At 38.4% G+C, this 23,955-nt stretch overlaps 1 protein-coding gene across 3 annotated transcripts in view; it reads right to left on the bottom strand.

Moving 5' to 3' along the window:
- The window catches only part of stab1 (stabilin 1), a 142,397-nt gene that overhangs the window by 47,100 nt on the left and 71,342 nt on the right, over positions 1-23,955 (bottom strand). For 2 of the 3 annotated variants that reach the window (XM_041783712.1, XM_041783714.1), the window contains 12 exons: positions 23,823-23,948; positions 22,608-22,681; positions 20,794-20,865; positions 17,517-17,636; positions 17,382-17,429; positions 15,274-15,354; positions 13,851-13,997; positions 8,824-8,958; positions 8,673-8,732; positions 3,125-3,301; positions 1,921-2,010; positions 1,213-1,359 (listed from right to left, as the gene is read on the bottom strand). In XM_041783712.1, the coding sequence (XP_041639646.1) occupies positions 1,213-1,359; positions 1,921-2,010; positions 3,125-3,301; positions 8,673-8,732; positions 8,824-8,958; positions 13,851-13,997; positions 15,274-15,354; positions 17,382-17,429; positions 17,517-17,636; positions 20,794-20,865; positions 22,608-22,681; positions 23,823-23,948 (1,277 nt within the window). The remainder of the gene's footprint in view (positions 1-1,212; positions 1,360-1,920; positions 2,011-3,124; positions 3,302-8,672; positions 8,733-8,823; positions 8,959-13,850; positions 13,998-15,273; positions 15,355-17,381; positions 17,430-17,516; positions 17,637-20,793; positions 20,866-22,607; positions 22,682-23,822; positions 23,949-23,955) is intronic. The other variant, XM_041783713.1, reaches the window with a different exon arrangement.

Genomic DNA, 23,955 nt, shown 5'->3' with positions numbered 1-23,955 from the left:
GGATTTGGAGTTAAGTGGAGTAGATCTTACACTCTGCAAAGGTAAATTAGTAAGCAGCATGCTTGTACAGCACATTTTCAGTTACCCTGCACGTAGCATCACCTGTCCTGGTTTTTCTTAAAAGGAACCCTGCATGATCAGGTAAGTTAATCTTGTTGAATAGATAATTGTATGTCTCATATACATATTGAACCAAAATCACATGATATCTGCATTTTGAGTCATTTGAGTTTATAAATAAACCAGGAGACCACCATGTTTTGGTCTGCGCTGGCACCGTGACGTCACAGTTCCGTGGTGTGATCCTCACCGTTCCTATGCAGTAACCTGTTTCAGACTGGCAGTCAGTGTTAGGGCTGCATCTCAGAAACTCATGTCTCATGCACCGGGAATTCTAAAATTTGAGGTCCCTTCTATTTTATATTTGCACCTAGAGTGGTTATCAGTCCAGCTAGACAGGAAAATGATAAATACTGAGCCATATGTACCTTGTCGCAAATATTCACATCCACATGGGTAGAAAATGTTTGAAATCTGTTTCTTGATGAACCAGATGAAGGCCACGAGCTAAAATGCATCTGTTTAATAAAGTTGTTCCCTGAACTCCTCTTCTTTATGGGGCTTTCTGTTTCCACACAGTTCAGGTGCAGATAAAAACAGAACGAAAGGACTTCCGGATTGTGCCTTTTAAGTAAAAGTCCACTTTAGCATTTCTTTGGAGAAGCTCCGTTCATGTGTACATAATACTTTAATTTTGAAAAGATCCCAGCACACTTCCACTATATACTGAAATCAGTCACTTGTAGGGAGCTTTATTGAGGTAAAACTTAGAAGAATGACAGAGCTTTGACAGCAGGGAGACAAAACCAACATGCAGCAAACTCATGGCAGCAACAGCTGCAAGCAACAAAACTGTCTGAAAAATGGTTACTGCTTTGCAATGGAGAAGAGCGCTGTGGAACCATGATGTCACACAAACGTGACGCGGATCAAACATGGCGGTCTCCTGGTGAGTTTATGAGCTCAAATGTACTAAAACTGCAGATATGTGGGATATTTAGTGAGTTTTTTTAGTTTAATATACATTCGAGAAAAACAAATATCTATCCAAAAAGACGAACTTGTCTGATCATGCAGGGTTCCTTGTAAGTGTTGACATTTCTGTTATGCAGGAGTACAAATATTCACAGCAGCAGTGTAAGCACAACTAACTTTGGTGGTCCTGTTCTCTATGCCATCACAGTGTGCTCCCAGGCCGGGCAGCTCCAGTAACTGGTCGATGCCATAAGCCACACCCTCTTTGAAGGTCATGAAGCGCTCCACAAGCTTTGCTGCATTTTCATTGATCAGAATATCCCCCTGAGAACATGAAGACACGGTCATAAAAACACTAAAATAAGTTACTTCTTAATAACAGCCAAGGGCCATACCAGTTTCTCAGTTATTTTCAAATTTCATAAACCCATATTTTATTCACAATAGAGCTGCAGGCAGTGCCATCAGCAGCGATTCGCTCAGATGTAGCTTTAGTATAGCAGCAGTTTTATCAGGACTGGCCCACTATCTCTCTTAAACAAGATTAAATATCAACATTGAAAGCTTGTTTTGGCAGAGAAGTTTTTTCGCTTCTACTGACAAGTCTTGGCGTAAGTTTATCCACTGACAAGCTGCCTGTCTGTTTTCTGCCTGGTTTCAGGTTACTATCAAGAGCTATGCATGCTTGCTATTTCATTTTGTCTTGTTGCTCTGATTGGCTTTCATTAAGTGAGACAGACTGTTCGTCCAGTCACCTTCTGAGAATTTTTTGGAAAGTCCTGCAATTTCTAAACACTTTGTATAAGAGGTTTCCCAGATCAATGTAAAACATATCCCATGCAATGAATAAATGAAACTGTTTATCTGGCGTGTCAAGTTACTCACCACCACAGTCTTGTCACAGCTGAACTTGATTTGGGATCCATGCATGGTCCGATACCACGAGTATTTACTCGGCTGACTGATACCAAGCAACTACACATACAAATATACACAAACATATAAATAAAATAAATCATTTTTTTTCCGACAGCACACTCTTGGAGATTTGGATTGGTAGGAGAGTTTACTCAAGCTTATATGAGTATGTTTTCAAATGACTGCAGGGACTTTAATATTAATAATAATAATAACTTTATTAACCCCTGAAGGAAAATTCATTCTTTTAATGACAAGACTACTGTTATAAGCATGTCTATACTTGAAGCAAGCAGTCAAAGGTCAGTGCGCCATAATGAATAACAATCAGGTCCACATCTAGGGTGTTTCATGACCTCTGAACAGAAAGTCTAGCATATTCAATTTTTCTTTCTGCCTTGCACAATTTATTACATAATATCAGTGATGGCTACCAAATACAAGCAAAAGCCATGTAAACAAACAAAATGGGGAAAGTGAAAGAAGAATGTTGAAATTAGTGCTGTGAGATAAAACTTTGAGATAAAGAAAAATTATGTTGAGTTCTAGTCGCAACATCCCTGCCTTTATGATGTGTTGTAGTTGGACTATCATGAGAGACAGCAGAAGAGAAATGCTGGTGATAAAAACGGATATGGTGAGCAGCAGGGTTGGGTATCATTTGGGTTTTTTCCGATACGTGTGCTAAATTGATACAATTAAAACATTACCGGTACTAAAGCGGTGCCTGAATCAATACTTTTAGCTGGAAAAAACCTACAGTATAATGGTCAATGGAACTAAAAATACTTTCAGAATTTTAAAGGCATTAGCAATTAGAAAATCCACTTTGAACAAATTCATTAAATTTATCAACTTCTCACTCAGATAAACTGTTCTCTTTTTAAAAAAACTCCACCCTTTACTCCACACTTAATTTTTTGAATGACTTACTTTTGTAAGAGAAAATTAACTTAAGCATTATCTTGGTTTCTTTAAAAGCAGAACATTGAAATGAAGTTTTAATCAAGAAATTCTAACAAAAAGAAGACCTGTTGCTATTAAACACATTAATTACTGGTTGGTTTCCTACTCAAAGTTTTCACTCTTTTCCTCCATATTTAAGGAAGAATAGTTTAGCATCAAAGTATTAACTTTATTGCTGATATAACCATCCTCCTCTTCCTCCTACCTTTGAGCTACGGACGATGTGAGCCTTCACTGTGGCTGCCAGTTGGTCCCGGTGGTCGGGGCTGTTGAGCCAGCGCTGTCTTTCTGCTGGCAGGGAGTCGAGCGCTTGGTTTGTGGGCCAGAACATGGTGAAAGGCTGGTGAATGCTATTCTGAAGGACAGGTATTAAACCAGCATCCTGCACAGAGAAGACCGTCCATTTTATTACCAGCACTCATACGAACAATATGACAAGAAATTATCTATTTTTGGTCTTAATCCTGCTTAATTCATGTGGAAAACCTTTCTGACTAAATATGATCTCACATCTTTATACTTATGTTTGTCTTTAGGGCAGTATGACATTTCTGGACAACTATTACAACCATAACCATGTCACTGAAATCCAACACATAATGAGGATGTGAGCTGTAATTTGTATGGGAAGTTTTCTTCATTATTATTACTACCACTGTGGAGGCAGCTGTATGTACAGTATGCAGAATATGAATTCAAAACAGAGTTTCCTGGAGACAATGGAGTGTATTGTATCATGTCATAATTTTGTATTAACTGCTCTTTTTTTTTGCAACCCCATTAACTGCTAACTGAATAACCTCTACAGCTGTTTAAATAAGAGAGCAGTGTTTTGGCAGTGTGTTTTGGGTCGATGAAGGATTTCCCAATCAGTTTGGTTGTATCTTTCCTTAAATTGGCAGACCAAATGTTTCTGTAGACCTCTGAGTTCTTTTTGCTGCTTCCACCATGTGTTACATCATCAATGAAGATTAATGAGCCCGTCCCAGAAGAAGCCATGCAAACCCAAGCCATGATATTACCTCCACTGTGTTTCACAGATATGCTTGTATGTTTGGGATCATGAGCAGATCCTTTCTTTCTCTAAACTTTAGCCTCTCCATCACTTTGGTTAAGGTTCATCTTTGTCTCATCAGTCCATAAAACTTTGTCCCAGAACTTTTGAGGCTTGTCTCTGTACTTTTACAAATTCCAGCCTGACCTTCCTGTTCTTCTTGCTAATGAGTGGTTAGTATCTTCTGGTGTAGCCACTGTACTTTCATTCATGAGCTCTCCTGCTAACAGTAGATGGTGATACCTTCACCCCTGTCCTCTGGAGGTTGTTGCTGATGTCACTAACAGTTGTTTTAGTGTCTTCCTTTACAGCTCTCACAATGTTTCTGTCATCAACTGCTGCTGTTTTCCTTGATCTACCTGTTCAACATCAATTACTGAGTACACCAGTGGTTTCTTTCTTCTTTATGACATTCCTAATGGTTGTACTGGCTATGGCCAATGTTTGTGCAATGGCTATGATTGATTGTACATCTTCTCTCAGCTTCACAATTGCTTTTTTTCACCCATGGACAGCTCTCTGGTTTTCATGTTGGTTACACCTCTCAACTATAAATGCAGTCTGTACAGGCAAAACCCAAACTTGAAACTGAGTGTAGACATTCAGCACTATTTATTGTTTAATTAATCAATGTAATATGACACAACTGTGTAACAAAACACACCTAACAGTCACGTGTTCCAATACTTTTGCTCAATGAAAAATGGGTGGGTTCAAAAAAGGAGTGCTATATCCTAAGTTGTGTATCAGATCCAGATGTAAATACCAGGAAATAAAAGCTGAAATGTTGATCTCTTGTCCCCAAATGTTTTCAGTCTACAGCAGAAATAAAGCAGTAGGCCTAACTGTTCAAATACTTTTGGAAGGGAGTGTAAAAAAACAGGCAAAAAGTAGCCAAAATGGGTAAAGTGGCAAAAAAAATTGGCATAAAAAGTGGAAAAGTAGTTAACGGGGGCAATATTGGCTTAAAATGGGCAGAAATTAAATAAAACCCAATAAAACAACTTTCTCTGGTAAACCGTTATAATCCTGCTTGTAAAACTGTTTACAATTCTGCTACTTTCAGTTATTTTCACATTGTTTACCCTTAGTTAAAGCCTTTTCGTTTCCTGTATTGTTTCCTGTTGTTTATGTTGATAAGAAAGGGGTGAGGAGTGGAGTGGATCAGCTGTGGGTGGATGACTGGAGTCGTGATAAAAAGAAATGAAGGACAAGAAGAAGTAGGTGTAAGAAGAGGATGTGTAAGTGTATAAGAAGTGGAAAGGTTAAACTGATTCATGTCTTTCTTTCAAGTTGACATGATTCCTTTAAGGCAGGTTAAACTTGCGTCACGAAAACAAAACACTAAAAATTTTCCAGCTTATTTTAACTTCTGCAACCAGAACAAAGAGGAGAGAGAATACTAGTACAGCTTCATCTGCTCTGCACTAGTTTCCTGCACCATTAACAGCTGATTTTAAGGTCCTGCCCCAGCTATAAAAAGACCCTACTGTGCCACAGTCAGGCTGTCTTGGTAATTCCTTTTTTGGTTATTGACGTTCCGCATTACTGCCATCATTGTTGCTGAATTACTGTAGATTCACAGAGAGACCATGAAGCTATAAACACTACCTGTAGCCTGCTAAATAATTAAAAAGATACATAAACTTAATCTCTTTTACTCTATAACATTCATTGGGCTGTTTTAAACACTGCTTTGCAACTGTCTACTGTTGCATTTTACTTTTTGTATTGTATTTCACTGCAGTTTGTTTTCCTTCAGATGATTTGTATGGGGAATTGATGGTTATCCCAAATTCATTTTAAGAAAAGTGTAGTTTACTCAGGCCCCATCCACGCGGAGATTAATTCAGGAGTATATGCAAAAGTTTTTTGTCATATCGCCATTTCATCCACAGAGTCCCAAAGTAAACAATCTGTAAATGCTTACCGTTTTGTCTCCGTGTGGGCAGCCAACCCCAACTTTCTTCAAACAATTACGTCACACATAGCGTAGCCCACTTACGCCGCATGCGCAGTACAACCAAAACAACAATAGCGGATTACAAGGTTGTGTTCGTGCTGCAGAAGCTACTGAGCTTATTATGGTTTTTCCAGCAAAATCTGATGCTCCTTTACCACCACCAAGAGCAGCATACATTAGATGTTCTTAAATCTACCGTGGTGAACAACCAGAAGGGCAACTAGGAGAAAGTTTGTGGCAGTTTTTTGTAATCTTCTTCTCTCTTTTGGTGCATTCCCGTGGCAGCGTTACAGCGCCACTTACAGGCTTAGCATAAATACTACAACATTTTCAGTGGTCTTCAGTGGTTATGCGGACATTTCCAGAAACGATCCTGTGTTTACGGAAAACTTTTTCAAAATGAAATGGAAATATATCATTTTTCGTCTCCACGTGGATAAGGCCTCACATTCTCAGTTGAGAACAATTAAAATACTCACAATCCTAGAGTGTTATTTAACCTGTAGAGGACAGTGACTTTGCATCTTTCTAACACAAGATGTAGAATTCAAATACTTTGTAACCAAATGTTGAGATTTGGACTCTAACTGATCATCAACACTGCTAAATACCCTGATACATACAGTCATGGACGAAAATATTGGCACCCCTGGAATTTTTCCAGAAAATACATCATTTCTCCCAGAAATTGTTGCAATCAACAAATGTTTTTGGTATACATGTGTTTATTTCCTTTATGTGCATGGGAACAACACAAAAAATCTGAAGAAAAAAAGACTAAATTGACATAATTTCACACAAAACTCAAAAAATAGGCCAGACAAAATTATTGTCACCCTCAACTTAATATTTGGTTGCACACCCTCGTAAAAAAAATAACTGAAACCAATCACTTCCTATAACCATCAACAAGCTTCTTACACCTCTCAACTGGAATTTTGGACCACTCTTCTTTTGCAAACTGCTCCAGGTCTCTCAGATTTGAAGGGTGCTTCTTGCAACAGCAGTTTTGCGATTTCTTCATAGGTGTTCAATGGGATTTAGATCTGGACTCATTGCTGGCCACTTCAGAACTCTCCAGTGCTTTGTCTCCAACCATTCCTTGGTGCTTTTTGAGGTTTGTTTCGGGTCGTTGTCCTGCTGGAACACCCATGACCTCTGATGCAGACACAGCTTTCTGACACTAGTCCCTACATTGCAGCCCAAAATTTTTTGATAGTCTCAGATTTCATGATTCCTTGCATACAGTCAAGGCACCCAGTGCCAGAGGCAGTAAAATAACCCCAAAACATCCTTGAACCTCCACCATGTTTGACAAAATGTTCTCCAGAAGGATTGAGGCTTACTCAGGTACATTTTTGCAAACTCCAGTCTGGGTTTTTATGTCTCCTTGCCAGCACTGGGGTTCTCCTCGGTCTCCTGCCATAGCGCTTCATCTCATTCAGATTACGACGCGTGGTCTGAGCTGACACTTTTGCACCCTGAGTCTGCAGGACAGCCTGAATTTGTGTGGAAGCTGACTGAGGATGTTTATCCACCATTCCGACTATCCTGCGTTGCATTCATTTGACAATTTTTCTCTTCCATCCACGTCCAGGGAGATTAGCCACAGTTCCATGGGTTATAAACTTCTCAATTATATTACGCACAGTGGACAAAGGAATTTCAAGATCTCTGGAGATGGTCTTGAAACCTTGAGATTGTTCATATTTTTCCACAATTTTGCTTCCTAAGTCCTCAGACAATTCTCGGCTCTTCTTTCTCTTCTCCATGCTTGGTGTGACACACACAGGCACACAACACAAAAGTTGAGTCAACTTTATACATTCTAACTGGCTTCAGGTGTGATTTTTATATCACCAGCACCTGTTACTGCCACAGGTGAGTTTAAATGAGCATCACATGCTTGAAATAAAATGATTTACCCACAGTTTTAAAAGGGTGCCAATAATTTTGTCCAGCCCATTTTTTTGAGTTTTGTGTAAAATTATGTCAATTTTGTCTTTTTTCTTTGGACTTTTTTGTGTTGTTCCAATGCACATGAAGGAAATAAACACATGTATACCAAAAAAAAACATTTGTAATTGAAACAATTTCTCGGAGAAATTATGTACTTTCTGGAAAAATTCCAGGGGTGCCAATATTTTCGTCCATGACTGTATGTTTTATCCAAAAAAGTAGTTAAAAGGTTTTACTCTTTAGATAATTAGAAGATAAAATGTATGCATACACAAACCAAAAATTGCATGTAATTGCAATTGCAAATTGCATTAATCTGTATTTGTATTTGTGCACTTTGTCTAGTGTGTATGTCTGGGTTGCGGCATCCGAATTGCCCCTCAGGGACAATAAAGACTTACAAACAGACTTGCAAACATGTTATTTTGACTTTGTACTTATTGGATTGGTTTCAATATTCAGCTTCATGATCTGCATCAAGTCTGGGTCTCCCTGCTCAGGCTGCTGCCCCCGCGACCCGATCTTGGATAAGTGGAAGAAGATGGATGGATGGATGGATCTGCATCAAGTATTTATGCTTGTTTTACCTGTGTATTTCCATTATTATGGCACTTAGTTCTTGTTTTGATAGTCATCCTCTATTGTCTAATTTTTTTCATGATACAAAAACACAATATGAAAGGTATTACACAAAAAAATATTATCAAAAAAGAGGGGCGAGATACTGGGAGATGGAAATGTCACAGATAAAGAAGCAGTTTCATTAGTTTCATTTACCTGCACGAGTTTGTAGAAGCGAGTGTAGCCAAAAACCTGAGCTGCTGAGGTGAGGTTAATCTAAACAGAAAGAAAAAAAAAGAGGTCAAACTTTCATCTGTTAAACCTGATTGATCATGACACTTCATTGACACTGATAAAATTGTTCAACCCTGGTGTAGCGGAGGTTTGGTTTGTCTTGCACTGTGTAAGGCGTCAACAGTTTACTGATGTGGTGGATGACTCCGTTTGATGTGGTGTAATCGCTCTCCACGATTCTTGAACTGTTGTTGATCCAGACTGAACCCTGCAGGAGAGAGAGGGGGTGAGAGGAAGAGAGAGAGTCAGAGTGACATCCTGGTTATTGGTTACCTCTCTTACTAAGGCTCTTATCTCCCAATTTCTCAGTTTGGCTGGATGACCAGCTCTTGGAAGAGTCCTGCTGTGGGTTGCACCAGCTGTGTCTAAGTTCAAACATAGTTTAAATGTAAGTCCTTAAATAGGACAGAGTTTTACGCTCTACTTACATTTCAGGTGTTGCACCAGCTCAGATAGTGTCAATTTAGGCTTAAGTTATAACTTAGGTGATAGTTCTGAGAGACGGGACGAGGAGCAGAGGTTACCTGCAATTTGGTGTCAGCAGTGTGTTCTCAATGATCAAATGTTCTTTTCCATAAGTGGAGATAATTTCCACCGACAATCATTAAATGTTATTGGCGATTTCACCACTTGATGTCAGTGTTGTTACTTTATACTGGCTCCTAGTTTAGGCTGTAGGCTGTGGTTATCACCAAGGCATAATTCTTTGTCACATTTTTCATCCACACTTGGCTCTGTTTGAGGACTAACAGCAGTTAGCAAGTTACTTTTAGCTGTTAGCCTGTTTAGAGACACGAGAGGCAGTTCCTAAACAAACGCTGGGTGAAAAATGCTTTTCATTCATTGGTTTCTTTAAGTAACAATGTCTGTGACAACATTTTGGTTAGTTTGGACGTAAAGCTGTACTAGCTAAGATTAACCTTAGGTCTCTATGGTGGAACTGAACAATGACACAACTTAAGTCAAAACTTTACTACTTTAGATGCAGAGTTTAGCAGGGACTTTACACTATAACTTAAGACAGAGATTACTTATGGCTAGAATTCTGGAGGAAACAGAATTTTTTTGAAGCCTTCCCCAGATCTGTGCCTGGCATCAACAGGGCTGACAGCCTAAAGTCGATTGGTCGATTAATTGGTCGATGACCTCATGTCCGATTAAAATCCAATTGGTTGAAAAATCGCACGTGCTACTTTAATTGGAAGAATCAATTTTTTTGCAGGGGTGAGATGGGAGACATCATGTGTTTTCATTTTTTTCAGTTATCTAATGTTACAAAATATAATTTACAAAAAAATAACTATGAATATAAGTATTCAAATATAATTTGCTTGTGCTTTAAGGGTAATTAATTATAGGTTAAATACTCAGAAAGCCAAAACAAACGTCACTAGGACCCTCCCACCTACGAGGAGCGCAAAGCCTGTGAAGCACGTGTAGGCCTATACTCCATCTCCCGTTAATTGGCAACATGTCAAAAAAGTCAACGGTGTGGCAACATTTTGTTAAAAAGGATAACGACAAGAAGGTTGAGTGTAAACTTTGCTCACAGCAGTTTGCATATCACAGCTCAACAACGCATGGGGGCTTTTTCAGGATTTATTCAGTCCGTAATGTGCGTCACGCTTGAAAAGCTTTAGGTATCAGTTTAAATTAATTGTAATGTTTGGTTTAATAAAGTCTATCCTTTCAACTGAAATCTTGACTGCAGGCACAGCCTCTTCCTACAGCTTCACCTGCGTCAGGGCGTGTTGGAACCAGTTACACCCAAACCAAGCTGGATTTGCATCCCCCTCTGTCATCAAAGCAGAAAAACGATATCACCAACGGAATTGTGGACTTCATTGCTTATGACGTGAGGCCAATCAACATAGTGGAGGGAGAAGGGTTTAAAAAAATGATTAAAACTTTGGAACCTGCATACACAGTGCCAGCAAGAGAGGCCGTCATGCACGCACTAACCAGAAGGTATGATGCCCTAAAAAATAATACCCTGGAGGTAATACAGCGCAGCGAGGCACTGAGCCTCACAACAGATTTGTGGACATCTCTAAGGATGGAGTCATATATGACTGTGACTGCTCATTTTATTGATGAAAACTGGAAATTGCAAAGTTTAATCCTTGAGACAAAGCAAATGGAAGAGACACACACAGGCAAGAACACAGCTGCGCAGCTCACCGAAATAGCCGAAGGCTTTGGTATAGCAGAGGGAAAGAGAGCGTCTGTTGTTAGTGACAATGCAGCTAACATGACCCTCTGCATGGAGATACTGAAAGAGTCGGACCAGTGGCCAAATGTGCAGAGCGTCAGGTGTGCCGGCCACACCTTGCAGCTCTGCATAAATTCTGAACTCAAGCAGGACCCCATTTGTGGCACCGTGGCTGCTGCGCGGCATCTGGTGGGATATTTTAAAAAGGGTCACAAGGCTACAACCGGCCTAAGGAGAAACAGGAGCAGCAACAAGTCCCCGCACATGAGCTCATTCAAGATGTGCCCACACATTGGAACTCCACGCTGGAGCGACTTATTGAGCAACGCTGGCCCATTACCGCTGTACTCTCTGACCCAAACCTCACTAAAAAGAGCTAGAGCAGCACGCTCGATCTTTCTTCAGAGCCGTGGAGCGCAGCTGAGGACATCAGGGATGTTTTAAAACCCATGATAACTCTGACAGAGCTGCTGTCCGAGGAAATTAACACCTCCCTGTCAGCAACAATACCGATGCTAGAAAATCTGATAAGGCGCCACCTGGCTGTTGCAGACGATGACAGTCCTGTCATCAAAAAAATGAAAAAAAAGCTGTCTGAGGAAATAGACCACAGGTGGCAACTTAAAGACAGACTGATGATGACCAGCAGTGTATACATAACAGCCGCAGTTATCAACCCTCGCTTTAAGCAGCTCCCTTTTCTGGATGATGAAAAACGGGATGCGGCATATACAGTAGTTGCACAGCTGGCTGGCCAACTGAGTGTTCAAAGCACAACCACCTGTAACCCCCTAGCAGAGGCAGAGGAGCAACGTGAGTCAAAAAAAAAAAAAGAACAGACAAGGAGAAGGAGATAGCCATGCTATTGTGCGGGGATGAGGAGGATGAGGTTCCCACGGATATAGGTGGGAGATGCACCAGCACAGAAGAGATGAAGGACTATCTTCAGGACAGAACCAAAGTTGACTCTGGTCCACTGGAGTGGTGGAAAAAAATGAAGATCGATATCCTTCACTTGCTCGTGTAGCAAAACAAGTACTGTGTACCCTTGCCACCTCTACACCCTCTGAGCGAGTTTTTTCAAAAGCCGGGTTCATCATTAATAAAACAAGGAGCTGTCTCCTTCCTAAAAATGTGGACATTCTTGTGTTTCTTGCAGGCAACTCTAAGAAGTGGGGATAGTCTGTGACATCCATGTAAGTAGCATACATGGCGACTAGGCCTATGTTTAAAAAGCCGCTCCTCATTTAGCAGTTTGTTATTGTTATACTTAATTTTATATTACTGTTATTTTATTTTGTTCTGAAAATAATATATGCCAGTCTGTTTCAAGTTTTTTAAAAGCATATTTTAAGTTATTTTTGTAAAAAAAAAAACTGGCGGAGCCCTGTTTCTGATGTCGGATTTATTTTATGTAACTTGCATTGCTCTTTTTTTAAGATTGTTTAATAAATGTTCATCTTGAAAATGCAAAACATGCCTGATTGTGATAAGGACATTAAGCTGTAAGTTTTTAAGTTTTTGGGATCACTAATCAGATCATAGCGAAATGCACTGCTCTGATAATGGAGCGCGAGTGGAGACAGGTGTGTCTTGTTAAAAATTACGTTATAAAAGAAGACACATAAATTATCTGGAGTAAGTTTTAAATTTAATTTTAAATAATAAATGAGCTGTGATCACTAGTTCATTTTGTTATATTTTCCGAAATCATTTAAACAGGCTATAAGAAGGTGCAGTATGGTCGGGTCTGAGTCAATTATTTAATTACAACATATGGTGGTTATACTGCAAAATTCGTACGATTTTAAAGTTCATTTTGGGTTCATTTTGAATTTTACTTACCACCTCAGTGCACAGACTACACTATCAGTGATAATATTGATGCAGAAATAACCCATCCTCTGCTGAGCTTCATTTGACAGACAGGTGGTCTTAAGTTTTCCTGCAAAATGTCTTGATAAACTTGAGAATTAATTTTTCCGTCAATGACAGCAATCCGTCCAGGCCCTGAGGCAGAAAAGCAGCCCCAAACCATGATGGCCCCTCCACCATATTTCACAGTTGGGATGAGGTTTTGATGTTGGTGTGCTGTGCCTTTTGCAACCCTTTCCAGCTTCATGCAAGTCAACAATTCTTGATTGTAGGTCTTCTGTGAGCTCTTCTGTGCGAGACATGTTCACATTAGGCAATTCTTCTCCAGAACAGCAAACTTAAAACTGGTGTGTGTTTTCTTATAGGGCAGGGCAGCTTTAACCAACACATCCAATCTCATCACATTGATTGGACTCCAGGTTGGCTGACTCCTGGCTCCAATTAGCTCTTGGAGAAGTCATTAGCGTAGGGGTTCACATACTTTTTCCACCCTGCACTGTGAATGTTTACATGTTTTGTTCAATAAAAACATGAAAACATATAATTTTTTGTGCGTTATTCGTTCAAGCAGACTGTGTTTGTTCTATTGTTGTAACTTAGATGAAGATCAGAACACATTTTATGACCAATTTATGCAGAAATCCAAGAAATCCCAAAAGGTTCACATACTTTTCTTGCAACTATATATTTCAAGATGAAAAAGGATAAAAACAGGAACCTGGCTGCAATCAGAAAGCAATCAACTTTTAAATGAGGCTCTGTTTTAGTACCATAGTTTTCTAGTTCTGTTTCTTCTTTATATTTTAAGCCTTTTTTCCTTACAATTTCTACTACCAATGTTTGAAATAACTGCTGAGCATAAATAAGTTGCCTTTACTGTAAGCCACAGGAACGTTGATTCTGTATTTCCTTTTTTTGATACATGGTACATTTTTTTAATTCAGTGTTGACACAATTAGTGCACAAAATAAAAGAAATTACTCTTTTGACTCATAATGTGTTTTGTGTCTTACGCTGTGAAAGCTGAAGCGAAGTGGTAGTCCTGATGTTGAGACTACAGTCTTGGTGGTTTTGAGGTCACTCAGGGTCAGAGTCTCACAGGAAACAATGTGGTAACGAACCAGCTCATCCAGACGGCCATAGCGATTCCATTCCTCAAACTATTTTCACAAACACAAGCAAACAAAAGTCACATACGAAAGTGACCATTACACTATTAACCTGTGACAATATTCAAAGAAGGATAATGCTCCTTTTGTGATATAAAAGCATAAATTCAGCCTATGGAGTGATAAAACATGTTCCCACAATGACACAATGTTCCCACCTGTGACATGTTCATCCACTCTGAGAACCTTGTTCACAAAGTCCAGTAGGATCCTCGTAGAGAACAAGTCTGTCAATCAAGACTTTATCTCCTTTTTATGGCATCATATACCTCAACAAAACTTATTAGAAAATAAAAACTCATGGATAAAACATTATTACCTCCAAATGTGACTACAAAAACCTGTTTAAGAAAGGTTTATCTTCCAGATATTATAATTTTATTGTTTGGCTCCAATTCATGTCTGTCATCTATGTCTGATTTATTTCAGTTTTGTCTTTTTGCATATGCTAACACCTTTATGTACATGATTCTACTTAAAACCCCACAAAATCAACACTTCAACTTTGAAGGGGAGGCATTATGATACATTCATACATACTGCCCTTCAACTAAGGACAAGTAGGCGTACATTTCTCAGCTGAATAGCAAATGATCCATGAGGGACAGAGAGAGATACATGTGAAGGAGAGATGATGAGTTTCATCTGATTTCATAACTGGAATAACAGTTCATAGTGACATGACAAAATCCCACAAAATAAATAAAGGAAAGACAAGGTGCTGTTCTGAATGTTCCTGTCTGAAATGATTTTCCTTAAGTGGTCTCTGAAGCAAAAAAACAATGAAACTATTTCTGATGATATAAGCTTAGACAGCACTGTGCACCACTCTTTTTTTCTATCAACATGCTCTCTCTCTCTCTCTCTCTCTCTCTGCCATCAACACAAACAAATAATAATTATTCCTTATCATCAAAACAAATGATTGTCTTTCTCTGGTGGCAGCCTTCAGCTCGTCTGTATTGTTGAGTCTGGTGTCTCTCATCTTTCTCTTTACAATAGCTAAGAGATTCTCTATGGGGTTCAGGTCAGACCAGTTGGTTGGGGGGGTGGAGTTTATGACCTAAACTGCAGACAGTAAAATTGGGGAGCTCCAAATATTTCGCTTAACTTTTTGAGAGCTGTTAATCTTGTGTGTAGTCTTTGAGTCAGATAGAAAAAGAAAATAAAATTTTGCTTAGATGAGGATAAAGTAAAGAAAAAATCTGTGACAAAATCATTGCTTTAAAAGAAAAATATGTATAAAAACAGCAGAGGTTGTACTCACAGCGGAGTCTAGAGTGGTATTTTCCTGAGGGACAAAAACAGTGAATGGTCCGTCACCTACAAGAGCACGAGTGTTGGACGCCTAAGGAAAAACAAAAGAAGAACCAGCTTTGAGCTAAGATAGGACGTGAGGCAAAAACACATTTTTAAATGGTGTGCTTCCTGAATGAAGAAATTAACCCAGCTCTGAGTAGTTATCTGCACTGGTTGCACCTGTGAGCAAGGTAAATTGTAGCTTGGTTTGAACAGAATGCCTTAGTTAAGACAGAGTATATACTTGACTAAAATTAAAGGGCTGGCACCAGCAGAGATAGATCCATCATAGACAGAAATAGTTTAAATCTTACAGACGGTTCCTGGTGGGTGTAAAGTCCTATAGCTGTCATGATGTATTGTTCTGCAAGGTGGATAACTTGGAGGATGAAGAGTAGCAGACATTTTACAGGTTGTTTGTGTTAGCAGTGTGCTTCTTCATGATAGATTCAATCATACATGTATGATAACTCTATCCTTACTTATGCATCCTTTTTCATGAGCAGACAGGCAGTCTCCAGAACATCTGACATTTTTAAGACATGTTTCAAGACCGTCTTCAAATATTTAAGACCTCTAAGGCATCTTCACTTTCTAACCAACAGTTACGAATGGGTTCTGTACCGAGAAGAAAAATGAAAACAAATCAAAGACAGTTGTGGTGGTTTTTCTGTGTGCAAATTAGGCTTACTGGAGCATTTTGAGATTTGGCTATGAAAATAAAAAATGACACCATGACGAATGGTAAGATCTTAGTTTTTTTGTTTTTACTCAAGTAGCCTAAAAGTGGATATGCCTGAACTCAGAATTGCTTATTTAAAAGTTTTTCACTGCAACTGAAGCCAAAAAGTAGAACAGCATGCATTAAGATTTTAAGAAAAAGCTATAAATGCCTTCTTTAGTACACTAAAAAATAGTCATTATTATTATTTCATTTCAAAGAATTCATGTTTCAGTGCTAATTGTTGCAAAGCTCAGTTTAAATGAGTTGTTTTAATTTCGATATTTTATTTCTAGAAGTCTATGCAAACCATAATCTATGTAATATAAGAATTAAAAACAAAATTTAAGACCTAATTTCCTTGCTTTCAAGACTTTTAAATACTTTTCAAAAGCCTTAATTTTAAGCTCAATTTGATACATTTTATCAACTTTTAATACTCTTTAAGACCCTGCAGACAGACAAATAAAAGAGCACCATTACATTATCTGTGGCCCTGTTTTGACAACATACAGGGGAATCACATATTTAACTATAAAAGCACTCTGAGAGCACAGACCTCCACCATTAGCCCTATCTCCCAATAGTGACGAATCCTTTAAAACATTCCTGGATCCATTCCCATGTGCCCCCCACCACGGCATTCGCCGACTATTCCCTCCCCGGTGGGGTGGAAACACGGTGAGGCAAAGCATTGGCTTCACTTCGGGTGGACAGTCATGGTGGAAGCATTGCCTGCTGGTGCCAACAGATGCACTGACAGTCTCACCCATGGTCTCACCGGACGACTTGAAGTCATGGCAGAGGGTGAATATTCCTCTATTCCTCCCAGCATTGTGAATATTCTCGCTACAATTCGCTGTCTTTCTCTCTGTTACGCTCCGACTCGTCTCCTTGACTGGGCATGCGTCTTTCAAACTCTATAAACTCCTAAACTTTGAATAGAAAAACACCCAAAAATGCTGCTGGGATTGAAGTTACTCATGTAACCATCTCCTGGTGTAAAATGGTATCAGTACAGACCTCCGCCATTAGCCCTATCTCCCAATAGTAAGAATCCTTAAAAAAATTCCTGGATCCAGACGGTGATCCGGATCACTCCCAAAATCTAATCAGTTCTTCCATATGCCATTTCTGACATTTCCTGAAAATTCCATCAAAATCTGTCCACAACTTTTTGAGTTATGTTGCTAACAAACAAACTAACAAGCGAACAAACCCACCCGATCACATAACCTCCTTGGCGGAGGTAATCAAAACATACATAATTTAACAAAAGGAAAAAAAAACAAAACAAAACAAAAAAAACATAAAAGTGAATGTATTTTTAGGTGGACTGATTTCAATAGACTCACAGACATCATTCGACGAAAGTAGCCGTTCTCTGGTTGCCTTATGATCTCCTGCAAGAGAGAAAACAACTTCCTGTGAGAGTGGATGGTAAGTAAGGAGGGAAAGGGAAGAAGGAGGTAAGGGGTCACATGACTCACATTGTTGGTGGATCCGCGGCAATTAAAGCCATCTCCAATGTGCCCATTGTGGCAGGTGCAGTTCCTTTGACCCTGGGTCAGATATACACAGCGAGCATACTGACTACAGCCACCGTTGTTCTGTGAAATCAAATACACACACACAGTTACAACACAATGCTTTAATTTCTAAGACAACAGACTAAAAATACCTCTAACACTATCTTTTGATAAAATCAGAGCTAAACCGTCTGATCTCTAAGGTCAGACAATCAAAAACAATCATTCAAAATAAAAATAACACATCACAACTGCACTAAAAATTGATATTACCCAAAATGCATAAGTATCCTATTCTTTTACCATTTATAAGGTGTTAATATTATTTATACTTAAAATTACCCTTTTTTTCTCTACTCTTTCCGTTGCAGTTATCCAATGTTCTGTTGTTTTTTTCATACAGTTACAGTTGATTATTGCTCTGACACTTGCATGTAAAAAAATATTTCTCCTGTCGTGTCTTTTTGAATAACGGCTCACTTGTGTTTCATTTGTGAATATTCTGAGTATGCTTAGAAATATCCGTCATGATATGGCAGAATGCAATTTATATTGTCATACTTTTATGTGATAATCTCAATACAATCTATACCTAAAGTGAAAATGTTTAAAGAGGAAAAGCATTGTATCGTCACTTTTTCAAAGTTACAAATTCAAATATTGTGAGATGAATATTTACTTTCATTTTTACAAAACAGAAAGTCTTTTTTGAAAAGTATATTTACAATTTAAATTCGTTCTTACAGGCTGAACCTTACGCCCGGTTCAGACCAAAGATTCAGGATGGAATGAGACCATTTTAGAATATAACTGTTGACTGTTGCAGCTTGAATTGAGCTCTCTGATGATGCTGCCTGTTTGCTGAATCACAAACAGCTGGTTTTGGACGATGCAAGCAGGTAAATGGGAAATGGAAATCTTATTTTGATAGATGACAATTCCAGCAATTTTTTATGTGAAGCAGAATTTTTGTTTGATAAAATTATGCTGTGAACATTGGAAATTAGTGCACAGTGCCGTTAAGAACTATTCACCCCCTTGGATGTTTTACCTTTTTTCGATTTTATTAATCGATCATGGCCAATAAGTTTTAGCTTTTTAAAAAATAAATAAATAAAAAATAGCCAGTCATAAATGAAAAAGCGAAAACATATTTCTACAAGGTAATGAAATTCAATAAATACATGTAATATATATGTAATGTAAAATAAGTGACTGCATAAATATTCACCCCTTCAAGTCAGTCTTTAGTAGAGTCACCTTTGACCGCAACCACAGCACTGAATCTGTGTGGATAGGTCTCAATCAGGCTTACAAATCTGGACACTGCATTTTTACTCCATTCTTCTTTGCTAAACTGCTCAAGTTCTGTAAGGTTGCACTAAGGTCAGGCATGAACCGTTATTTTCAAGTCCAGCCACCAATTCTCTATAGGATTGAGGTCTGGGCTTTGACTCGGCCACCCCAGAACATTCACCTTGTTGTCTGTAAGCCATTACTGTGTACCTTTTCTGTATGCTTGGGGTCATTGTCTTGCTGGGAAATAAATTGTAGGTCTCTTGCAGACTGGATAAGATTGTCCTCGAGGATTTTGCCAATTTATTTACCCTCTACCTTTACAAGCCTTCCAAGCATGATTGCTGAGAAGCACCCCCACAACATGATGCTACTGCCACCGTGCTTCACACCAATACAATACAAGAACTTTAGGTGGGATGGTGTTTTTGCAGTGAAGTGCAGTTTGGTGTCCTCCAAACAAAGTGGCTTGTCTGATGGCCTAAAAGCACCATTTTGGTCTCATCAGACCAAAGAACTTTCTTCCACTTGACCATGGAGTCTCCCACATGCCTTTTGATGAACTGTAGTCCGGATTTAATCTGAGTTCTCTCCAACAGTGGTTTTCTCCTTGCCACTCTCCCATAAAGCTTTGACTGGTGAAGAACTCAGCCAACAGTTGATGTATGCAGAGTTTCTCACATCTCAGCTGCTGAAGCTTGGAAGTCCTTCAGCCAGTTTCAACTTGTTGGTCTGAACTGGGCTTCACTTGAGTAGCTGTATGTATTTAATTTCACCACAGCTGCCTCACTGGCATAAAAAACAGATTTTAGTAAACTGAGACAAGTTAAGGAGAGCTTAGTGCTTTGCCTCTCCTGTTTCAGGAGTAATACCTTTGGACATGGTACGATTTATAAAATGTTATTTAATGAAGAATGATGTACTGTGTCTGTGCAGGTTGGTGAAAATATGTGTATTGTAGTGCTGTACATATGTGATTTTTACTGTTTATTTTATCTTATTTAAGTCCCTGACAGTAGGAGTGTTGCTGTTCACTATCTTTCTACTTTCATATTCCACCTAGAGTAAGTTTTCTACTTTTTGTCACCAAACCACCAAGACAAACTCCTTGTATGCGTGAACAAGATAAATCTATTTTTTTTTTTTTTTTTTTTTTTTTTGCTGGAACTCCTCCGCATCTGCAAGTTGGCCCCGATAGTAAAAGTGTCATTCTGATGCTTGCCAGCTAATGCATAAGGGGTTTTACAGTGCTGAAATATACACCTCTGTCATGAACATCCAGATAACAGAGGACTGGAGAAAGACTTTTATTTATTCCATATAAAAACAAGCCAGATAAAGGTCTAAATGCAGACAAAATAAAGTCTCATCATATTTTTCAGATAGGGACTCAAGATTTTCCTCTGTTAAGGTGTCATTAAAAAATACTACATTATGTTTTTTTGATTTAACTGTTCCATCCAGTTTTTGAAATGATGCTTATTTTTCCTCCATGCAAAAGTTGGTTATGTTATGTAAAAAGCTACTTCCATGGAGTCCGAGTAGAGTACCATTCATAAACTGCTCTATCCACCAGGATTCACCTGTTTTTAGAGTAACTTGTAGGCCATCATCTGCAATAAAAACTTAATGATAATTGATGCTCTGGGACTAGATCAGAAGCGTCACTGTCTGGCCTGTCATTTCTATGCAGCCAAGAAGCAACACCTCAGTGGAGGGGCTATAAAGTACAGTAGATGATACTTCCATTTCATGCAGCTAGCTCTGTTCAGAGGACTAATTTACTCCTTTAGATGGTTTTGTGATAAAATCTCAAAATAATCTGGTTGATTCCCTGACAGTTTCTTATTTATGCTTTTATTTAAATTTGTCAATGTTATGTGTCAGGACAGAACAAGGCAGGAAACAGTACGAAAGTCAAGAAAATGACAGATACACTTACAAATCTGCAGGGATTGACTGGGTAACAGAACCGTCCTGATCCCTGGAAGCCAAACTGACACCTGCAGGATGTCTACGGACAACAAAACAAACAAAAAGCTGAAACAAGCTCTAATGCTTTGTTCTTCTGTTTGCTTTTGTCATATGTCAAAGGACTTCGTTAATTTTTTCAATGTGCAAAATAAAAAAGTTACAATTATCATTAAAACATCACAAAATTGTTAAAACATAAACTATTACATGACTTTGTATTGAATTTAAATTGTCCTACAAGCTCTATTTGAGAGTTTCATAACTTAGTGTCACTAGGTCTGAATTAATATGCAGGTAAAATTTTGTCCCAGTCCTGACTAGGGATGCAACGATTACAAATTTTGGTGTCAGGATTATAGTCTGTGTTTCCCAACCATTATTCCTTGGAGCTGACACACTGCCCTCAATAATCAACATAGATTAATGTTTCACTGAGAAAACCCTAAAAAAGGCCTAAGCATGCTTTCCTTATGAAAAGACCTTTGTATAAACTACTTATTAACTGCTTTTTCATGGTTTTAGTCATATTTGCGAATTCAATTTTGGCAGCCTCAGAGCAGACAAAGCCTCACGCCCCCCCCTAAAATCTTTGGTGCCCCTCCGGAAGGTCCTGGACCCCAGGTTGGAACTAATGGTTTAGGAAATAATCTCAGTTTCATGATTACCATGATAATTTTGCAATGTTTTAAATCTAATTTTATTTATAAAATGACATGAACAAGTTTCACAAATTTGAACTTTCTTTTACTTTCTTTTTTTAAAATGGAAAAAACAGAATCCAGTTCAATAAATTAGGTGAAATTGATAAATAACTAAAAAAAGAAGATCCATCTCTTCTTTTGAATTGGAAAATTTCTATCTTGAACTTAAGCAGTATAGCTGCCTTTTAAAAAATATATAATACAGTCACTGTTAAAATAAATGAATGAAATATTGTCAGGTTCACTAGAATTAAATACAGGCTTTTTATTTATTTCCCTTCTTAACGAAACCAAGATTTACACGCAGCAGGATCTTCTTCTTTACAGTAGTTTAACTGCCCCCAATGTAGGGCATAACTGAAGTGTTATTGTCATTGCATCATGCCAAATTTTTATATAATCTACTATTATTATTGCTTTTGATTACTCCAAGTGTAAAAATACTGGGCTGAACTTAAATTTTGCAGTTTCATTAATAACTGAATTATATTATGGTCCTCCATAGACAACATGCTGTGCTGCAGTTGTTTTCTTACATTGTAGTAAAATACTAAGTTGTAAATGCAAAACTAATTGTGAATGACATGCTAATATAGTTTTCCCCAACTTGATTTTCAAACATTCCACTGACGAAATATCAATCATTAAATATGTATTACCTTCACTTCAAAGTATTGTTGCGGATGGTGATCATGTGATCACAGAGAAACATGTTTGGGATATTTGAGCCTTTCACAAAAAACTTTTTACAGCAGGTTTTACAGACAGGGGCTCCGTCGGCCTGTATATTTCCCTGGTCATCCTTGGTAAACTCGTAATGCTCCTGCACTGCAGAGTTTGCTCGTTTCTTTGGTGGATCCAAACTTTTGCTGCTTTGTCCCTTTGCCATAGTAAAGCCATGTAGCATTAGCATACAACAACCTACGCAGATTGAGCTGACACACCACAGCTGGTGTTACATTGTGATGTTTAAAACTGCTGTTAACCGTGACACCGTATAATCGCCCCATCCCAAGTGCTGACTACAGTGTAACATATTGTATCCTTGATATCCAACATTTGTACTGCAGTGTTATCTTACGATGTTAGGGCCTGCTCTAATGCAGTCAGCAGAGTGGTGGCAGCCTCCATTTTTCACCAGACAGCCGTCTATCTCTGTGAGCACACAGAAAAACGTGTTTGAACAACTTCTACAACATAAAAAAAAATCACACTAAGTAAGTGTTAATGCATGGTGAAAATTAAATATCCAGTTTTATATTTGTAAGGTCAACTATTAATATTGTAAAGAACACCATCACCTCATTTTCAGAGTAAGTTATTTCATACATCAGCAATTTAATGAGTAGTTGTATGCTGATTGTCTCTTAATTGTTATATCAGTACATCATTATAAATTTAAAATAATTGGGTCCTTCTGTAAAAGGCTTGGTATGTTTACTTTTAATGTATTTTAAACTACCAGCCAGGGTCACTGACTACACCATCATTGATTATGTTGGTCCAGTGATAAAGTGCTGTTATTTTATATGTATTCTTTTAAAACAACCAACTGCCTGATCTGTGAATTGTTGTATTACATGTAACCAAGTTTACTCTGGTTGACTACAGCCCTAGTTTTTACAGTAACAGAATTAAAATGTCACAGCAACACTATTTTAAAATGTTATCAATTATTAGTTAGTGTAAACATGTCTCAGATTAAAATAACTATCAGGGTATATACAGAAAATCTGATGTTAAATGTAGTACTTTCTAAGACCCTCTTTATATATTTTAAGACCCTGCTGCATCTTCAATTTCTCACTGGTTACATTAGTGACACAGTTATATGCATATTTTGTGCAGAACGTAAGATAAACATGTGACAACAGTTAAGAAAATGCAGATAATATTTGTTATTGTAGCATGCAAATAAAACTTTGTTTGGGACGCTAGCGGTGCTAACATTAACAGACTTTATGCTACTATTACACTGGGCAAACGCTTCACTGCAAAGCTGCTTTTCATTTGCAAAATCCAGTAAAATGTGACAAGAATCGGCTCCAGACTCAGCTCCAACCTTTATCTCCCTGTCATTTACATGCACACATCACTTGATCACATTGTTAACTTGCCAACTATAGACACAGCATAAACATAAACAAGCATGCAGACGGACGTTGGATCTGATCATTCCTAGAAAAAAAAACGAAAACTAAAGCATCACATTAGACAAACTATCAGATATTCTAAGACTTTTTCTGGTCCCTGTTCCATGACAGGGGGTCCAGATTGAGATACATAGGCTACATACCCAGGCAGACGACCCCGTCTCCGGTGTACCCCTCTCTACAGGTACAGGTCCTTTCACCTGCTGACACCTTTGTGCAGATAGCAAATGCTGAGCATCCCCCGTTAGACCTCCTGCACAAGTCCACCTCTGAGAA

The sequence above is a fragment of the Cheilinus undulatus genome, linkage group 3 (genome assembly GCF_018320785.1).
Source record: "Cheilinus undulatus linkage group 3, ASM1832078v1, whole genome shotgun sequence".
NCBI classification, from domain to species: domain Eukaryota; kingdom Metazoa; phylum Chordata; class Actinopteri; order Labriformes; family Labridae; genus Cheilinus; species Cheilinus undulatus.
This window is presented reverse-complemented; position numbering and strand designations above follow the sequence as displayed.